Genomic DNA, 17,612 nt, shown 5'->3' on the forward strand with positions numbered 1-17,612 from the left:
TTGTTTCAAGTGTTGCACAGAGCTGTAGCTTTTAAATCCTTCTGGAGAAAAATTCTTACGCGTTTAGAGGGTTTGAATTATATCTTTAGATGAAGCTCACACATAGGCCTTCATGCTGAAAGCACGTATGGATGTGCTCGATTTATGAATTACCATTCTTTTACTTTTTATGCATCAGAAAATTCTAAAGGTCTAAAATCTAAAATGCTGTTAAGACTAAAAAGTTAGGGCTTATCTGAATTTTTATGGTGTGAAAGTGAAGCTCAAGAGGATCTTGTTTGTTTCTGACACTGTCAGTTTTCAGGAGTTTAGTGTATCCCAAGGGCAAAAAGATAATCTGACAGACCTTTTAGCCTTTGAATTGAGTATGTTGGAAGTGGAAAAACAGCAAGGCATAGCTTGGAGAGCCATATTGCAATCATAGTCTCACTTTTTGAGCACCCAAGGGTCTTAGCACACCACCCTGGATACTCAAGGATGCTATTTCCCACTTTTGTACTATGTAATTAGTCCCTAAAACTTTGGTTTTACCAAGGTCACCACGTTAGGACCAGTGTGTTGCAAACACATGCTCCAAAGTGCTTTCTGTCTTCCTGAATAGTTTAACCCTGAGTCATAAACAAAGCTGTTCTTCACAAGAGAAAAACAAACACACTCTGAGAGCTTTTCTGTCATAGGTATACAGAAAATAACCTTTTTTATGCTCATCACAAGTGAGAAGTTACCTGCTCAAACAAGTAGTCCTACAACTGAACTAAATTTGTCAAACAGGGCCTACAATATATACTGATTATAAGAATCTGTGGTTTAAATCACAACATACAGAAACTTATTCTATTTTTTTCCCCCAGAGAATACAATAAGAAAGAAAGAATAATTGGTGAGTATATGTTTAAGTTTAGAAAGAATTCCATCTTTTTAGGGATGAGCTCTATTATGACACAGGGTTCAAGCCGGGTTTAGAAAGGTTCCATGGACTTATGATTAAAAGGTTTAGCTGCAGTACCCTTGCAGTTTCCACTGCAAATTACTCCACTTTGGTGTCTACAACTCCTTTTTTACTTAATTTGGATTAAATATTCTTTTTTATTGTTTGACAACAGTGGCTAAATTGTGTAAGCTGTTAACAATTGCTGTGCTTCAGCCCAGAGAAAACATGTTTTTCAGTAACAGGCAAAACAAGTCTTCCTTTTTCCAAGTTTGAACTGAACAGCAGGACCAGGTGCTGTGCTGCTCTGACTCGGTAGCATTCCACGGAAGCAGTGAAGCAGCATCAACATGAATCAGTTCAGAATATCTGAAAAACACTTACAGATTCTTCTATTCCCTATCCTTTTTCACTAAAGCCTCATGCTCAGACTCCAGTTTCTGTTTTTCAAGCATTTCCAAGCCTTGCTGAAGCTCAAACCTTTAAAACAGGAGAATTGATTTACTTCAACTTGGAATTGGCCATCCCAGTCCTGGCTCCATTATTTCCTTTATGTCTTTACTTTATAAGGATAAAAATGAAAAGAAGGAATTAAGTGGAGCTGTGCCCAGGTTTGTGTTCCTTACAGTGTGGACAGAGCAGCCTTGTTCATCAGTTTCCTAGTTGAGTGCAGTTCAGCTTCTGAGATCTAAAGGCATCTGCACGGCTGCAGACACAACCTGGAAAACCTTGCAGTCAGCCCTCAGAAGGAGCGTGTTAATCCTGAGAACAGTATTTTAGAAAGGAGTGCAGGCATTTGATCACTTTGCAGAATTGTTAAAGCCTATGGTTAAAATGACATTCTATTCCCAGTGTGCCAAGCTGTGGACGCTACATATGGCACTTAAAGTCAGTGGAGCTGTTCCTGTAAGGGCTGCAACACCAGAGCTTGAGAGCTCACTCTGATTTTGAAAGCCAGTATCGATGTTAACCAAAGCAGGTTCTACAGGATGGAGTAAAGGAACTTGGCACTTGTTGCCTAGCAGGAGTAAATTCAATACAGACTGGCATAGGTTACTACGAGACAGGAGCTCCCACTGTTCAAAGTAAGCTTGTCTCTTGCATTTCATAAAAACTTAAAAGCAGAGTTGTTAATTCTGCATATTTTGAAACGAGTTCACTAAAAGTTTTCATTTTTCCTCCTCCTCAAATTTATTTTTCTCAGCTCTTCAGCATCAAACTCCTGTATACCTCCTTATGGCCATTGTTATACATGTTCCTGTGGAAAAAAAAACAACCAGAATTGTTAGTATTCTTCCTCCAAATACAATTCATTTTAACTTTATTTTTGTTCTGGTTACATGTGAATGAGGCCATACTTCTTGGTGACTGAAAGCAGTCATGCAAAATATTGCTGTACATATAGTCTCTTATGTCAATGAAATTCTATGTAGACGTGTAGACTACAAGCATTTTGACAATACATTGATGGTAAAAAGTGTTTTCTAATCCCCATGAAATACTTTTATTTATAAAAATTCATGTTATCTCATATTTTATCTATAAATTTCTTGTAACAACATGCTGTCAAAGATAATGGATTTGGATAGTGGCTGAGTACATGTAATAACATATTTCAGAAGCTTTATTATATCATGTATATGAACTGCCTTTTGGCCTTTATGCTGAGCATTAAGAAGACAGGAAAAAAAAAGAAAAGAAAGAACTATTACTGGAAGGAGAGCACTCTTCAGAAAACCAGGAATCACAATGTGGTAAAGCAATGATGAATCTGCGTTACCTGGAATCATGTACCAAAATGCGAGACCTGTCGGTATTTACTTTGGAAACACTGAGCCCCGTTTTTCGGCTTGTATCTTTGCTACAGACTAAACTACAAATAGAGCCAAAACCTGTTATCTTGTGACTCCTAATAATCTGTTTCTTAAAATACGTCCCTGTGTGCCAGTTTATCTAGAACAGCATGGATTTCGTCTGCCTGTGCAATAAAGCGATGATAATGCATGAAGATGCTGTTGCCCACCAAATCATTCTGTAACTCCTGTTGCTTCTGGTCTCCTTGTCCCCTGGTGTGCTAAAAGCAGTGCTAGCACTGACTTGAAACGCTGCCTGTGGAAGGGTTGGGTCTGCCCATGAGGTACAGTCAGGCTGGGAGGCAGAATGACAGGGATTCAAAAACTCTGCAGCAAAACTGCACAAGCGACAGGTTCTGGAGGAAGAAAAAACCTACATAACTAAAACACCACTGTCTGTCAGACACTGTGTCTAAGCCAAACTCAGGGAGATTATAACTGTATTTCTAGCAGCAAAAATCCAAACAAATGATGCAATGAGGAAAAGAGTACTTGAAGTTAAAATGTACATTTCTCTTCCAAAGGATAAATGTATGCTGGTTATATTTTGAAGATAAGCATCAATAACTCAGCATTAAGAGCTTAAAGAGTGAAATTTCACCCAAATTACCAATTTTCATAGTCATTCACTGTATTCTAGTCCATTCAATTGACTGCATGAATACAGACCATTTGATATAACAACACCAGGAATAAATGGTGACAATGTTCTTCATAAAACTGATGTATTATGTAACTAAAACAGTATTTATAAGACTCATCCTCATATTTACTCGTAGTTAATGCAGGTGAAGAATTTTGTCAGTATTAAACAATTCCTCTTCCTTATTTAAACTATAGAGACAACTGAGAGTAAATATCATTGTGTAAAATGTATAAATATTTTGTTACCTGTTTTATGATTACTTATAAAAGGTCCATTATGAAATGCACTTTTAGAACTAAAGAATTATAAAGATCTTTAGTGTTCAAATAATCTCCTGGAATAATAATCTGGAAAATCAAATCCCATATTGAGAGAAAAGTCTAAGACTGCAATTACTCTGCAGTCATCAAAGCAATTATGTGAAAACTAGAAAAACAGAGTCACTGTAAACTAGTTAATTCCCTGTAAACTCGTGAAGAAAAAGCTGATTCAGACTAAAAAAAAATTGGTCTAAAATGAATTGCTATAATCTATCTATTAATAAATACAAACTGTAAATTAGAATGGTTTTGATCTGGAGAGAAGGAACTTCAAGAGCAATTTCCCAACTGGAGCTCAAGAGCTAAAAATAAAATGCTCAGGATCTCTTAAGACCTGCTCTCCATGATATTCATTAACGTTGAATTAACAAAGTTCTGTTCAGTCACCAAATTGGTTGGCTGTGAGAGTTCCCTTCCATATATTCCAATGGACATAAACACAGGCCTCATCTGTTTTCTCTGAAAACAGGCACAATTATACATTCATTCCTGTTGGATGAAAAATTGAACCCAGGGTCTGCCTGATGAAAAAGTGAAAACAACATTTTGCAGCCTCAGTATTTAAATTCAGACTTTCAGAGGCAATTGGTATTTGCGGGTTCTGTTGACTAACTGATAATTCTGAAACATAATTCTAGCAAAGTAAAACCACTTATTGATTAACTGACACATCCACAAACAGAGAAAACAACGAGAATTTCATGATTTTGTCCCCAGTGATTAAACTCTTACTCCACTTTAACATAGCATGTTATTTAGAAAAAGAGAATCAAATAGAAATTTCAAGGTATAGATTTATAACTCCCTGTATATTATCTCAAACCATTTATTACTTTTTTAAAATTTATTTTTGTCATTACACCTTGTCTTACACTTTCTTATTTCTTGCTGTGTTCAGCTGAATTTCAGGGTCATTCCTGAGCATATATCATGTAGTGCTTTATAGCGAGAATGTTCATGTTGGAGATGATAATATTGATGGCATCTCTTACCTTATAATGTTCTTAGTCTGTGAGCAGGTCTGGTTTGTAGTTATCCTGAAAGCATTAGTCATAGAAGCCAACCCATACAAGGATAACATCTTTTATTTAAGTGATATGGAATAAACTACACTGGTACAGAATACAGATTATTACCATTTAGTCCAGTTCTGCAGAGTCTGCTCTTTGATGTATGTTTTTGTGAATCGGCTGCACTGTTTTTTAAACCTCTTTGTACATTTTAATATACACTGAGCAAAAGTGTTACTTCATTTTATATTCAGGAGGGTTTTTTAATGGTTTCTCATGATGCTTTTCTCCCCTATCTCTGGCATTTCCATATCAGTACAGTTGTTCCTGTTCTCATTCATTCCTGTATTTGAGGGTGTTGTCAGTAATGCAGATTATTATCAATAGGAACTTCGCATACTTCAGTGAATTTCTTATTTGTGAGCTTATGTCCTGCCCTGTAGATTGTGTGCTCTTTGGGGAAGGATTTATTGGTACTTTTGTGCAAACATAAAGCCTTGGTTTGTTATCCTATGGTGATAAGTTACTTATCACCATAGAAAAATAAAATAAAAAGTAATATTTTAAAAATCAGTAATTTAATAGGAAATAAATAGAAATATATAGGTTCAGATTCTGAGTGGGTATCAATCAGCTGATTTACACCGGCTGAGACTCCGAGCTGCAGCATTTCAACAGCTAAGATTCAGCCATGGATATCAATTTGCTGGGGTTGTAGCACCTTACCTGAGTATATACTGATGGAACCAACACATGTTCAAAATAATTCTGATACACTGTAATAATAATGCTATAAAGATTATTTTCTCATGACATAGAAACATTTTATATTGCATTGTTTTGTGCGTTTGACAAATAAAGTTGTAATGTATTAAAGCAGTAAAGTGAATTTCTTCAGGAAAGGCATGCCAGATGCGACCCTTTTTCTTCCTTCTCTACTCCATTCTTCTGTTTGAAATGTGGGTCATTACATTATCTCTGGCATGTACATTGCTTCATGCTAATATTTCAGGCTTGTGTCACTTGAAGCTCTTAGTACATAATTTGAGTGAAAAATAACTGTGTGAAAATAGTGAACACAAAAAAACCCCTAATTCAGCATCTTGCTTTGCCCTATGTGTGCCAGGCCACCAGGTTAGGACCAGTGTGTTGCAAACACATGCTCCAAAGTTGTGCTTTCTGTCTTCCTGAATAATTTAACCCTGAGTCATAAACAAAACTGTTCTTCGCAAGAGAAAAACAAACACATTCTGAGAGCTTTTCAGTCACTGGTGTACAGAGAATACTTCTTTTGTGCTAAAAAACTTCTCACAAGTGAGAAGTTACCTGCTCAAACAAGTAGTCCTGTAGCTTAAGTAGATTTGGCAAACAGGACCTACACATATACTGATTAAAACAAACCATGGCTTCACTCAGGATATAAAGGTAAAAGGGTTTGGAGTGAAGTTGATCTGGGAAGAAGGGAGGAATAAAAGAGGGTGCGTTTAGAGTTATTATTTCTCACTATCCTACTCTGTTTAATTGTCAGTAAATTAAATTAATTTCCCCAAGTTGAACCTGTTTTGCCCATGATGGTAATTGTTTTGTCATGTTCCTGTCCTTATTTCAATCCATGAGCTTCTCCCCCTCTCCTGTTGAGGCTGGGAAGTGAGACAACAGGTAGTGGGCACCTGGCATCCAGACAAGGCCAACCCACCACACCTTACTATTTGGCAATTTATTTAACTGCAGATTGTATATTTCTTTCCTCAGAACTATCATACAGAATCTCAGCAAAAGGGATGAACACCCTCCCCCCTTGTTTTTAGCATAACAAAATAACATAGTTACTTCCATGTAATACAATGTAGCATTTAAAATACTGTACACAGCAAGAACAAGATTTTTTTTCTTCTTCTACTTATTGAAATTGATTACTTTGATTGTGATCCCTGCTCCCAAGTAAAGAATTGATAGTACTAGCAAAAGGAGTAGCTATAAAAGTCCTTATTTGAAGAGGCCTGCAATTTGATATGAACCAGCAGGTAGTGGAACCAGTGGCCCTCCTTTAATCTCTGTGGCTCTGTGGAGGGGCCTTGGGACACAGTGGTGACTCCGTCCAGCTGTGTAAACATCCCTGTCCTCGGCATAGATTTGATACTCAGCCAGTCAGACAGGCCTGGACAAATACTATGCAGTTATAATAAAGTGCATAAACTACTTCTGCTCCTTTGTATCTCATTATCTCCACAAAACTCAGTAGCCTGAACTCAATAACACCTTCATCCTCCATTCTCTAATCCGCAATACAGCAAGAAAGTTGCAGAGTGGCTGTGGAGAGCTGCATTTACATCAGAGGCAAATGACTTAATAAATGAATTTGATAATTTTTAGAAATCTTACAGCCTTATTTAAACTTACATGTGACTTTCCTGTTAGTAGAAGATGACCTTTAGGTTTGATTAGACCTTTAGGTTAATGAAGACCTGTGTTAGCAAAGAGGTAGGAACTACAGAGTGACTTCCTTGCTGTTTCCACTTTGATCTGATGACAGCTGTGATCAGGAATTGGAATAGGCTGCCCAAGGAAGTGGTGGAGTCACCATGTCACCATCCCTAGAGGGGTGTGAAGGACGTGTAGATGTGGCACTTGGGGACATGGTTTAGTGGTGACTTGGCAGTGCTTGGTTAACAGGTGGATTTGGTGATCTTAGAGGTATTTTCCAACCTGAACGGCTCTATGATTCTAAAATTCTATGAATCACGGGAACAGGCAGCTTCCATAAACATGCTTTCAGCCCCAAATGCGTGAGGCAAACTGGCTGACGAACACGCAGGAGGAGGACAAAAGTGTCATAGAAAGGACAGACGTGAGATTTATGCCTGCGGAAAAGGCACCTCTGTTGAGTCTTCCCAGACGAATAACGGGGGCAGGAGCAGCGCTGAAACTCTCGTATGTTTGTACAAAAGCTTCAGCACCTCCCTCAGCACCGCCCGCCCGGGCCCGTTGCCGGGGCAGCGCTGCGGCGTCCGGTAATGGCGGCGGAGGGGCGGCCATGGTGCGGAGTGAGTGTCAAAGAGCCGCGTCCCTCCCCTCCCCGGCTCCTTCCCTCATCCCCAGGACCTGCCCCGCGCCCTGGACACCTCCTTCGTGTCCACAGAAGGGCACAACTCTGATGAGGAGCGGCTGAGGGAGCCGGGGGGGCTCAGCCTGGAGAAGAGGAGGCTCAGGGCAGACCTTGTCGCTCTCTGTAATTCCCTGCAAGGAGGTTGTAGTGAGGTGGGGGTCGGACTCTTCTCCCAGTAACAAGTGACAGGACGAGAGGACATGGCCTCAAGTTATGCCAGGGTTTAGATTAGATATTAGGGAAAATTTCTTCACTGAAAGGGCACTGACTCCCCAGGGAAGTGGTGGAATCACCATCCCTGGAGGTATTTAAAAGGCACAGATATGACACTTAGGGGCATGGTTTAGTGGTGGATTTAGTAGTACTGGGTTGGTCTCGATGATGTCAAAGGTCTTTTCCAACCTGAACGATTCCATGATTCGTTTCCCCTTCCCTGCCATTCCCACACTCCCCTGGCTGCCCCCTCTTCTCCTGCCTCCCTTGCTCTCCTCAGCTTGGCTCGATTATCAGGTTTCCCTCCTCCCTGGCAATAACAACCCACCACATACAGCACAGGGGTGCTCTTGTCTCCTGAAACAGCCCCCGAGAGGCCTCGCAGGCGGCCCAGCTGGGGAGCCCTCTGTGTGTATGGCAGCCCCTGCATGAGGAGATGCTGGACAGGATGGGTCGTGTCTGAGCCGGCGGCTGTCAGATGTGAAAAAAACCCAAATGGGGTTAAAATACTCCCTACTGTTGCTTATGAATTGATTATCTGTTATGGGTACATCATCTGTTACAGGTATAGCAGTATGATTTAGAAGATTGAGTGCTCACACCTACCACTCATAAAAAAAGCTACTGAGGAGTTCCCTTCCTCTGTGATTTTTCCTATAATCTATTTTGATTGTATATCATCACTGTACTGCCAGTCCCGTGCGGGGCTAAAATGATGCTTTGAAAGGAACTCCTTCTCCCTGCATGAAGCTGTCAGATGCCTTCCCTGAGCAGGCACTGCCTGAAGGAGAATGGCTTTGTCTCCCGAACAGCACAGCATGAATTTGAGTCCTAAAATAATGATTGCATACTTCACCTTTCTGAAATGCAGCTGCCCCTACTGTTTCGAGATACACCTGCAGCTGTCCACCTGCTTATTCTTCCAATTTTTTAAATATTATCCTTCGTATCTGCTTCCTTTTTTGAGTAAAACATGCAATTTTTGGAAGTTAGATATTCAAGGTCTGTTGTCTCCAGTTGAGTGATGCCATCCCTTATTTCCTCCTGTGTTCGTGGGAACCTGGGAGTAGCTGTTACCTCCCAGGTCACTGGGCCAGTCTCCTGTTACTGCACACAACATCAGAAAATCTGTTTAATGAACTTCTCAGTGAATTCAGTGTGTTTTGTCAATGTCCTGAAAATGCTGTTGTTTTAAATTTTATTTAAAATTTGTTTTTTCTTACAAGCTTGTTTCCCTCATTCCTCTTAAATGAACTAGATCATATACCAATTGCCAAATATTCACTCAGTTGCCTGCAGCAGGACCCCAAAATAGGTCCCTAAAGCTCCACAGTAGCTTCTATGTGAATGATTGTCTCTGCTTTGCAAACCATCTGGTAATGGAAGTGGACATTTTTGCATAATTGCTGCAACAGTAATTTTAATTTTCATCAGAAAAGGGAAATCTGGCTGTAATTAAACTGCCAGGAACACTTTGTATGACTTTGTATAAAAGGTTTAGAGCATAGTATTGCCATAGTGTGTATGTATGCAGATTAAGGAATATTGTTTTCTTGCTCAAAATTACTTGGAAATAGTGGCACTGAAAAATCTGCTCCAAATACAGTAGTAAGAAGGCCTTTTTTTTTTTCCTTTTAATTTGCAGCAGATTTACTGAGTAACTTATTAGAAATGCCAGTGTTTTCATAATTTCTCTGAAGACTAAAGTATTTAGTCATGGTTATTTGCCTTTTTTTTTCTCTTTTCTCTGTTACTCTAATCAAGTTCGATCAATGGTCTGTTAAAGAGAAGATGGTTGTTCAGATGCAGCAAACCTGCCCAAGATGGTTAAAAAATACAAAGACACTTACCTTTCCCAATATGATTTATGTGCAGACAGGTTCCCCCCTTCCATCAATATCGGTATCACCACGTTTAATTCTGTAAATCATGCCAGATGAAAATCTGTTGAGCAGAAGAGAGATTTAACCCTCGTCATCTCTAAATCATATAATATACACAAAACCAGTTTCACCCCTTTTTCCAAAGACTGTAGATACAGGAGAGGCACAGACACATGTGAGTTTGGGCTGTATTGGTACATAGTTTTCCCAACCTGGAGCAGACCTGTCTGTGTGAAAGTGTGCAGCCATTCCAGGACCACTATACAACTGGATAATGTCACAAACCCTTCCTGAGATAAAGAAGTGAAAGAATACTTTTAATTAATGCATGATAGGAACAGTTTGTTTTCACAGATCTCTCTGTAATTTTTACTTATTTTTCTTCAGAGTCTTTTTTAAAGGATTAATTTTTTTTGGGGGGGGAAGGGAGGGAGTTTGTTTTCAGGGTTTTTTGTGGTTTTTTTGTGGGTCTTTTGGCATTAGCAATCCTGAAAATACCTATGCTAATTTAATAAACCACTAGTTTTTTCATCAGTGCTTCACTCCTTGTCAAGGAGAAGAAAATGCCAGCGTTTTTTGGTGCAGCGGGCTGGAAACAAAGTACTAACATCTAGCTCAAGAGTGAGCATTGGTTCTCACAGAATTTCTTTACCTTCATTATCCAGAGCCTTTCCACTGTTTGAAAGATTGCCTGGCATTAAATATTACTACAGGATAACTCTGAACCCAGGTCTCTGGTGTTTTTCAGCCACTGAAATTCCTTTGCTGGCTGCTAATGAGCTGATGGTGCCTAAGAAATGTCCGGGTGCACATTTCATTCTAACAAACATTTATAAGCATTAGTTAGTTATGGCTTTGCCATAAAAAATATCTGCCTACTTTCAACATTTATCCTGCTTATTTCTGTGCACACTGTACTGAAGAATATGATGACACACTGTAGTTAGTTTCCTTCCCTCCCACCCCCCCACTGCTCTCTGTGATGTGAACATCTGGCATCTGGAAATAAAACAGCATAAAACACTCCATTTCTTGTCTATATGAATCAGTCTGCAACCCAAGCTATGCAGAAAATAATGGCTGCTGGATTAATTTCTGCAAGGGTTGTATCTCACTCTTATGGAACACTCAGCAGTTTTCATATGGATTTTTCCAAATGTTACAGGCGACGTGAATGTGTTTCACAAAAGGTGTTTACTGTGGTAGAGTGGCTCGAGGTTACTTGGTACTCAATATCTTTTCCTGCAGATTTTATTTTTGTTGGCATTCCCACTGGGCTATTTGGTGTGGTGGAAAAAAGTATTGTAATGAATTTATAAGTTGTTTATAAGTCAGATGGCAGAAAAGGACTAAGGGGAAATATGACATCTAATGTTTCTTTCAGTCACTGAAGATCTTGTTAGAAGACGTGCAGAACATAACAACTGTGAAATTTTTTCACTGGAAGAAATCTCTTTACATCAGCAGGAAATAGAAAAACTAGAGTATCTTGACAAATGGTGTCGAGATTTAAAAATTCTCTATCTTCAGAATAATCTCATTCCAAAAATTGGTAAGTGTTTTCTGGATATGTTTATTTTAAAATGGATTTACATGCATAATTTTGAAATCAGATTAAAAAAAAAGTACTTTAAGGGAATGTACAGTGAGTAACTACAGAGAGGTTCCTTGTGGATGTGCTCCTACAAGAGTTCCTTTCCTGATTTCTTTATTAAGTTTCTAAGAAGCTCAGAAATTTGCAAGAGAAATTTTAAATGGAAAAGATACTACTGGGATACAGATACTCACTAGAATATGAGTGTGGAACACCTTTCACTGATTAAAATCTCAAAAGTCAAGATATTATTAAATATCCCGTATTTGTGGCAAACAAAGGGTTTAGCCATGTACTATGGTGTCATAGGATTAGCTCTCTTCAGGCTCATTTTTAAATGAAGTGTTTATGCAAATGGTATTTTTTTGTTGACATTGAAATAATTTTCATTAGAATAAAATACTTTTATGCATAAACCAAACTTTTTACAACACAGTCTCAGTGGTCTTCCTGCACCACAGGAGAGGATATGACTTCATATGGTCTGCATTTTTTGGCATTGGTTCATGTGTTTCATTGACATTCTATTGAAAGATGCAACATCAAGCCTATGGTTAGAAAAGCTTAGACTCTACAGATAGTGCATAGATGAGTACTGAAAAGTTGGAATTGTTCAGGAATTATATTAGCATATCTCTTTAAAGTTCCTTAAGAGGAAGAAATTAAATACTGAAGTTTTAAGATGAAATTCTGTGCTCAGAACTTGTAGGCAAGTCTGTTAAGTTCTCTGGAGTGGCTCATCATGAAACTGTACTGCTACCATCTTCATTTCTTAGAGAGAAGGAATCTTCTCCCAGAGAGAATAAGTTTTTTGAAACTACTTTATGATGCTTTGCCCCATCAAAAATGGGACTGAAACTGAAGTTGGTTTTCTCTCTGTTACTGTGTCCTTAACAAGTTTTCATCTTGTGGATTTTCTGTCAACACTCAGGCCTCCTTTAGGTTAGTACAGGATATCATATTCAGATTGTTGCTTTTTGGACACAAAGTTTTCTCAGCAATTTCATTTTTGAGGCATGCAGTTTTTATCTTGGCATAATCTAACTGTAGGAGTTGGGAAAGTGTGCAACTTAGTGAATCATATATTCTTGTATAATGTAATGGCTTTCCAAGATAATGCCTTAGTAACTAATGGGATAAAAATCCAAAACAAACACACACGAAGACACACCATCCCTGCACTTTAGTGGGTGACCAAAAGCATTGCCAACAGGGGTTATGTGGCAAAGTATTGAATTTGAGAAGTAATTCTTCCAGTGGATACCAACATGTCCTTGCAGAGGGCACAGCACTTCCAAGCATGCTTCTGAATATCATCCTGGAATGGTTTATATTGACTCTGTCGGGATGTGTCCTTTCTCTTCTTAAACAAAACCTTTCTGCAGGCCTCAAGATCAGACTTGCCTACTGAGCAAGGTTGTCAGGCACCCACTGTATGGATGCGTCCTGATTCTCTTCTATAAATGGAAAAAAACCCCAAGATATCACTGGCTTCAACACTCAGCTCTCTCATGTCTTCGTGTGTACAGGCACTGCCATTACAGAAATACTGTAAGAAAAACATCCAACCTAAGCTGCACAAGTTCTTGCTGAGAAATTAATTTCATCATTTTTTTGTGAATTATGAAGAAAATACCTCTCCAAGGTCTTAGTACTAAGTGGTAGGATTCATGTCACCAAATTTGTAGACATCTTTGTCTACAAATTACAGTATCTTCCCTTTATAACCAGTCATGAAGAAAAGGCATATTTTTGTGAATGATTTGATTCACTAGTTTTAGACAGCCAATTTAAGGTAAGACGAACTGCACCTTGAACAGCCTAGTTCTCTGTAATCATCGTAGAAGAGCCTGAACAACTAACTCAGCTGGAGACATGATCTGTGGTTGTCAGGTGAAGCTCCCTCTGCTTGAATTACTTTGTTTGCCCCAGCAGGCACAGTTTGTACAGCAGTTATTCAATGCAGCTTGTGAGTTAGAATTTGAGATAAACTTGATGACTTCTTTGGACAGGTTTTCCAGTCAGATCTTTGAAACGTGGTGATTGGGAAGAAATTGGTAACTATGACACAAGTTACCCACTGTATCTTGTCTCAGATTTAAGTCTCTGACCTGTGGGTCATCTATCTCAAGTGGTCTTTGCATTTTTCAGACATTTTTGGAAGCGATGAAGATTGTTGCTACCCTCTTTACCCCTTTTCCTCCAAAGAGGAAATGTTCCCCACTCGCTGTGAACCTGCTAATTCCAATAGGTCATGGTGAAAATAATACAGGTTAGACTCCAAGATCAGGGTATGTGTGTGTGTCTTTGTTTTGTTCATACTGAACTCACAGAAATCCTTATGTGTAAAATTTTTAGAAAAGGGGAAGAGGAAGTTTCTTGTACTAAACCTGTAGATTAAAGATGTCAAAAATTTACAGATAAACTAAAAAAGCCAATATTTTCTATATAAGTAAGTGTAAAACTTTAATTTTATAAAGCTTGTCCAAGTATGGTCTAATCCTTTCTGAGTTTCACAACAGGTGCTTTTTGCATTTGTCATGCTCTCACCATGCTTTTTGGCCAGTCCTCTTGCATTAGATATGTGTCTTATGGATTTGTGCTAAAAATGTGCGTATAAGATTCCTTATTTCTTTTTACTTTTTTATTTTAATTTGTGTTTTCAGAGAACTTTTTTGTTTTGTCCTTTAATTAATATTAAAATATTGATGCCCGGTAATGTGATGTGTGTTCTGATTTGTCCTTCCTGTTTTCTGCATTATTTTTTCTTTGAAGTAAAGTGAACAGGTAAAATGGTAATGCCCTTTCCAGTGCAGAGAACTGAAATAATGTATCTGTGTTGTGTTACAGAAAATGTGAGCAAACTAAAGAAGCTGGAATATTTAAATGTAGCTTTGAACAACATTGAAAGAATTGAAAATCTGGAAGGTCAGTTTTTAAACAAACCATTTAGCCTTTTCATATTAGAACACTTAAACTGTGACTTAGTGTGAAAGAGGGTAGAAGCCATTAAGCAGATTCACCAGTGAAGGTATTTTCTTGATACTGAGTGGTTTTGTATGCAGGGTTTCAATAAATGCTGCTTTGTAGCCAAGGGCTTCCTAGTGCTGAAGTTTTCTCATTGAACTTTCTTAAAATTAAACACTGAACTTTTTAAAATGTCTCTTTGTAATGTTTCAACAATCATCTTCAGTTCAGCAGTCAAATGCCACACAAGGAAGGTTCTGCTGTGAGCACAGGTTGCATTGAGGGTGTGGGGTATTTTTAAAGAGGTTTTCATATTATTTTTTTTCTCTCTCATTGCATGAAATCCTGCCTGTTTTATCTGTGTTTAATCCTTTATCCTATCACTTTTGCACATTTCATGTGCAAAGATATGGCATTTTCCAAGACTATAATCTAACACTTAGAGCCACCCATAAACACATTCCATATTAGTTGAATAATTTATGACTTGATTGTTTTGTTTCTTGATTCTGATTAGACCAGTTGCTAACTCTTTAAGATATCTGCCTTGAAAAAGGAACAGTAAAAGAAAAAAAAGCTGGTTTTTTTTTTGGTTGGTTGGTTGTTTTTTGGTTTTTTTTTGGTTGATTGGTTGGTTTGGTTTGGTTTCGTTCATTTTGTGGTTGGTTTATTTTGTTTGTGTTTTGAAGTCTGCGAGCTGATTCAAGAGGATGGCTTAAATAAACAATAAGCAAATAGTCTAAACACAAATTTGTAAAAGTTGAAGAAATAGGTAGTACATCATATATTTGGCAATTTATTGAGAAACTTGCATTTGTTTTCATGCCACTAAATTTTAAATTCATCTATCAGGCTGCATTATTTTTTACTGTGATTTGTTATTTACTTAGAAGTTAGAAGCTTTGGGAATGACCCTTGCATAAATTTGGGTTATAATCCCCTGATAAATTGTTTTGCATTGTTACTTTCCTTCAACTCCACTGTGAATAAAACTTACCAAATAGACCAGCAAAGGAAAAGAAGTGATTACAGTGATGAGCATCAAAGCTGAGCTTGCTCTTACCTCAACGTTTTTACTCTTAGAGTCCAGGTTTCATGGACAGATTATGATAAAAGGAGAGGCTGATAAATTTTGGATCGAGATTTTCCAGAGCATTTTGCTATCTAATTTAGAGTTTCTGTTTATGATTGTTTTAGTTAACATTTTCTCACCAGTATTTGCAATTTAACCAGTGATAAAATGTTTAAAATGATAGCTGAGTCCATAGAGTGAAACCTATGGAAGACCTCTTCTTAACTGGGAGTGAATTTTTAGAAAACCTTGACTTTTCACTTTAATAATATTAGCAAAGATTAACCATATACAAAAATGAAACCCGTAATTGATCCTGCTGTCTTGAAGCACCTAGACACTGTTTTACCAACATGGTTAAGACTCAGTTGAGGAGGGGTATCAAGGCAATCAGACTGTTAAAAGTGAAGTCCAGCTTTTCTAGAAATGAAACATTTAATATCTCATTTATAAATGATCACAAAGTTTTGATACTGATAAAACCAATAATGTTTTGGTATTTTTTTATTTTATTGAGTTTGTTTCCTTCCTTTAAATATTGTGAGTCACTCTTTTCACTCAGAGTCTCAGAAAAGATGTATTCTGATAGAATAAAAATAGTTTACAGAACACAAATGGAGACAGTTTTATATCCAGATGTGTGCATGTGTGTGTCTTTGTATGTCATGTGTACATTTGTGTTATGGACAAACTGAATTAAGATTTTTCCAAAATTTAGGCTGTGAAGAACTGAAGAAACTTGACCTGACAGCAAATTTCATTGGTGAACTCTCCAGTATTGAATCCCTAAAACATAACATACATCTGAAGGAACTGTTTCTAGCGGGTAACCCATGCACTGAATTTGAAGGCTATAGACCATTTGTAGTGGCAACACTTCATCAATTAAAAGTAAGATTTAAAAAATTAAATCCAAATAAAAAAAGAGCACTGTTGACTGAACCTACTTATCCTAAATAAAATAAATACCTGTTCTGGGAAAACCAGTAGCATTATTTTACTGTCCACAGGAAATTAAATGATATTCTGATGAATAAGTGACTGCAGTAAATTAATTCTAATAATTGGTTCTGTTTGGATGGAACCACATGCATTTGTGAACTTTTCTGTCTTTCTTATTTGAGATCCCTAAAGTTTTGAAGAAATAAATGTTTGTTCTGGCTTTTTTTTTTTCTCATTTGTTTTATATACGCAGTGGATTTTAAATTATTATCATGGTTGCAGAAAGTTACCAGGTTGTTGGTACCATACCAACAGTATGTTCTAAACCTGCAATGCAAGGCAGTAGAAAGGCACAAGTTGGTGTAAAAATGTGCTATGTTGCATTGGCTGTAAATAGCTACTTTGAGACTGAGGTTCTGTGCAATGGCCAAAACTACCACAAACCATTTTCACATCTGAATAGACAGTTATTGATAATTCTTTTTAATAGATTATAACATAGTTCTATGAAGGTTTGAAAGGTACATTTCTAATTGTATACAAAATTTTCAAAATTAACCTACAGTTTAATAGATTTATTGATTTGAATATGCTTATAATTTCTCACATATATATATTGATTTTTTTTCCGCTTTGGGAAGTATTTGGATAGTAAAGAAATAGAACGTTCAGAGAGGATTAAAGCACTTCAAAACTATCCAGAAGTGAAACAGAAAATCAGAGAACAAGAACAAGTTTACCTTCTCAAAAGGGCCAGAGAAAAGGAAGAGGCTCAAAGAAGGATGCAAGAAAGAAAGGACAAGAAACAAAAACAAATGAAATCTAAGCTTGGATTTGACAGGTAACAGTAAGCAACAATAGTATGTGAATAAATATCATTCTTCTCTTTCTTTATTAAGAAGTTTGGTTTTCCTCATTGAAGAGTTTATATTATTTCACATAAATATTTTTGTTCATCTTTATTGTTGATTCAAGCAGAATTATTTCTCCTTTTGCATGTTATCTCTAATGAAAAATATAACTAATTACAAACACAGTTTGTTATTGGCCTGCAGACAGTGCAATAGAATTTTTGTCC

At 37.5% G+C, this 17,612-nt stretch overlaps 1 protein-coding gene across 1 annotated transcript in view; it reads left to right on the forward strand.

The window, feature by feature from the left end:
- The first annotated feature begins 7,539 nt into the window (after positions 1-7,539).
- The window catches only part of LRRC6 (leucine rich repeat containing 6), a 34,798-nt gene continuing 24,725 nt past the window's right edge, over positions 7,540-17,612 (forward strand). The window contains exons 1-5 of the mRNA XM_017818270.1: positions 7,540-7,801; positions 11,344-11,511; positions 14,404-14,481; positions 16,311-16,483; positions 17,176-17,375. Of these exons, the coding sequence (XP_017673759.1) occupies positions 7,540-7,801; positions 11,344-11,511; positions 14,404-14,481; positions 16,311-16,483; positions 17,176-17,375 (881 nt within the window). The remainder of the gene's footprint in view (positions 7,802-11,343; positions 11,512-14,403; positions 14,482-16,310; positions 16,484-17,175; positions 17,376-17,612) is intronic.

The sequence above is a fragment of the Lepidothrix coronata genome, unplaced genomic scaffold (genome assembly GCF_001604755.1).
Source record: "Lepidothrix coronata isolate B3197 unplaced genomic scaffold, Lepidothrix_coronata-1.0 Scaffold67, whole genome shotgun sequence".
Taxonomy (NCBI): domain Eukaryota; kingdom Metazoa; phylum Chordata; class Aves; order Passeriformes; family Pipridae; genus Lepidothrix; species Lepidothrix coronata.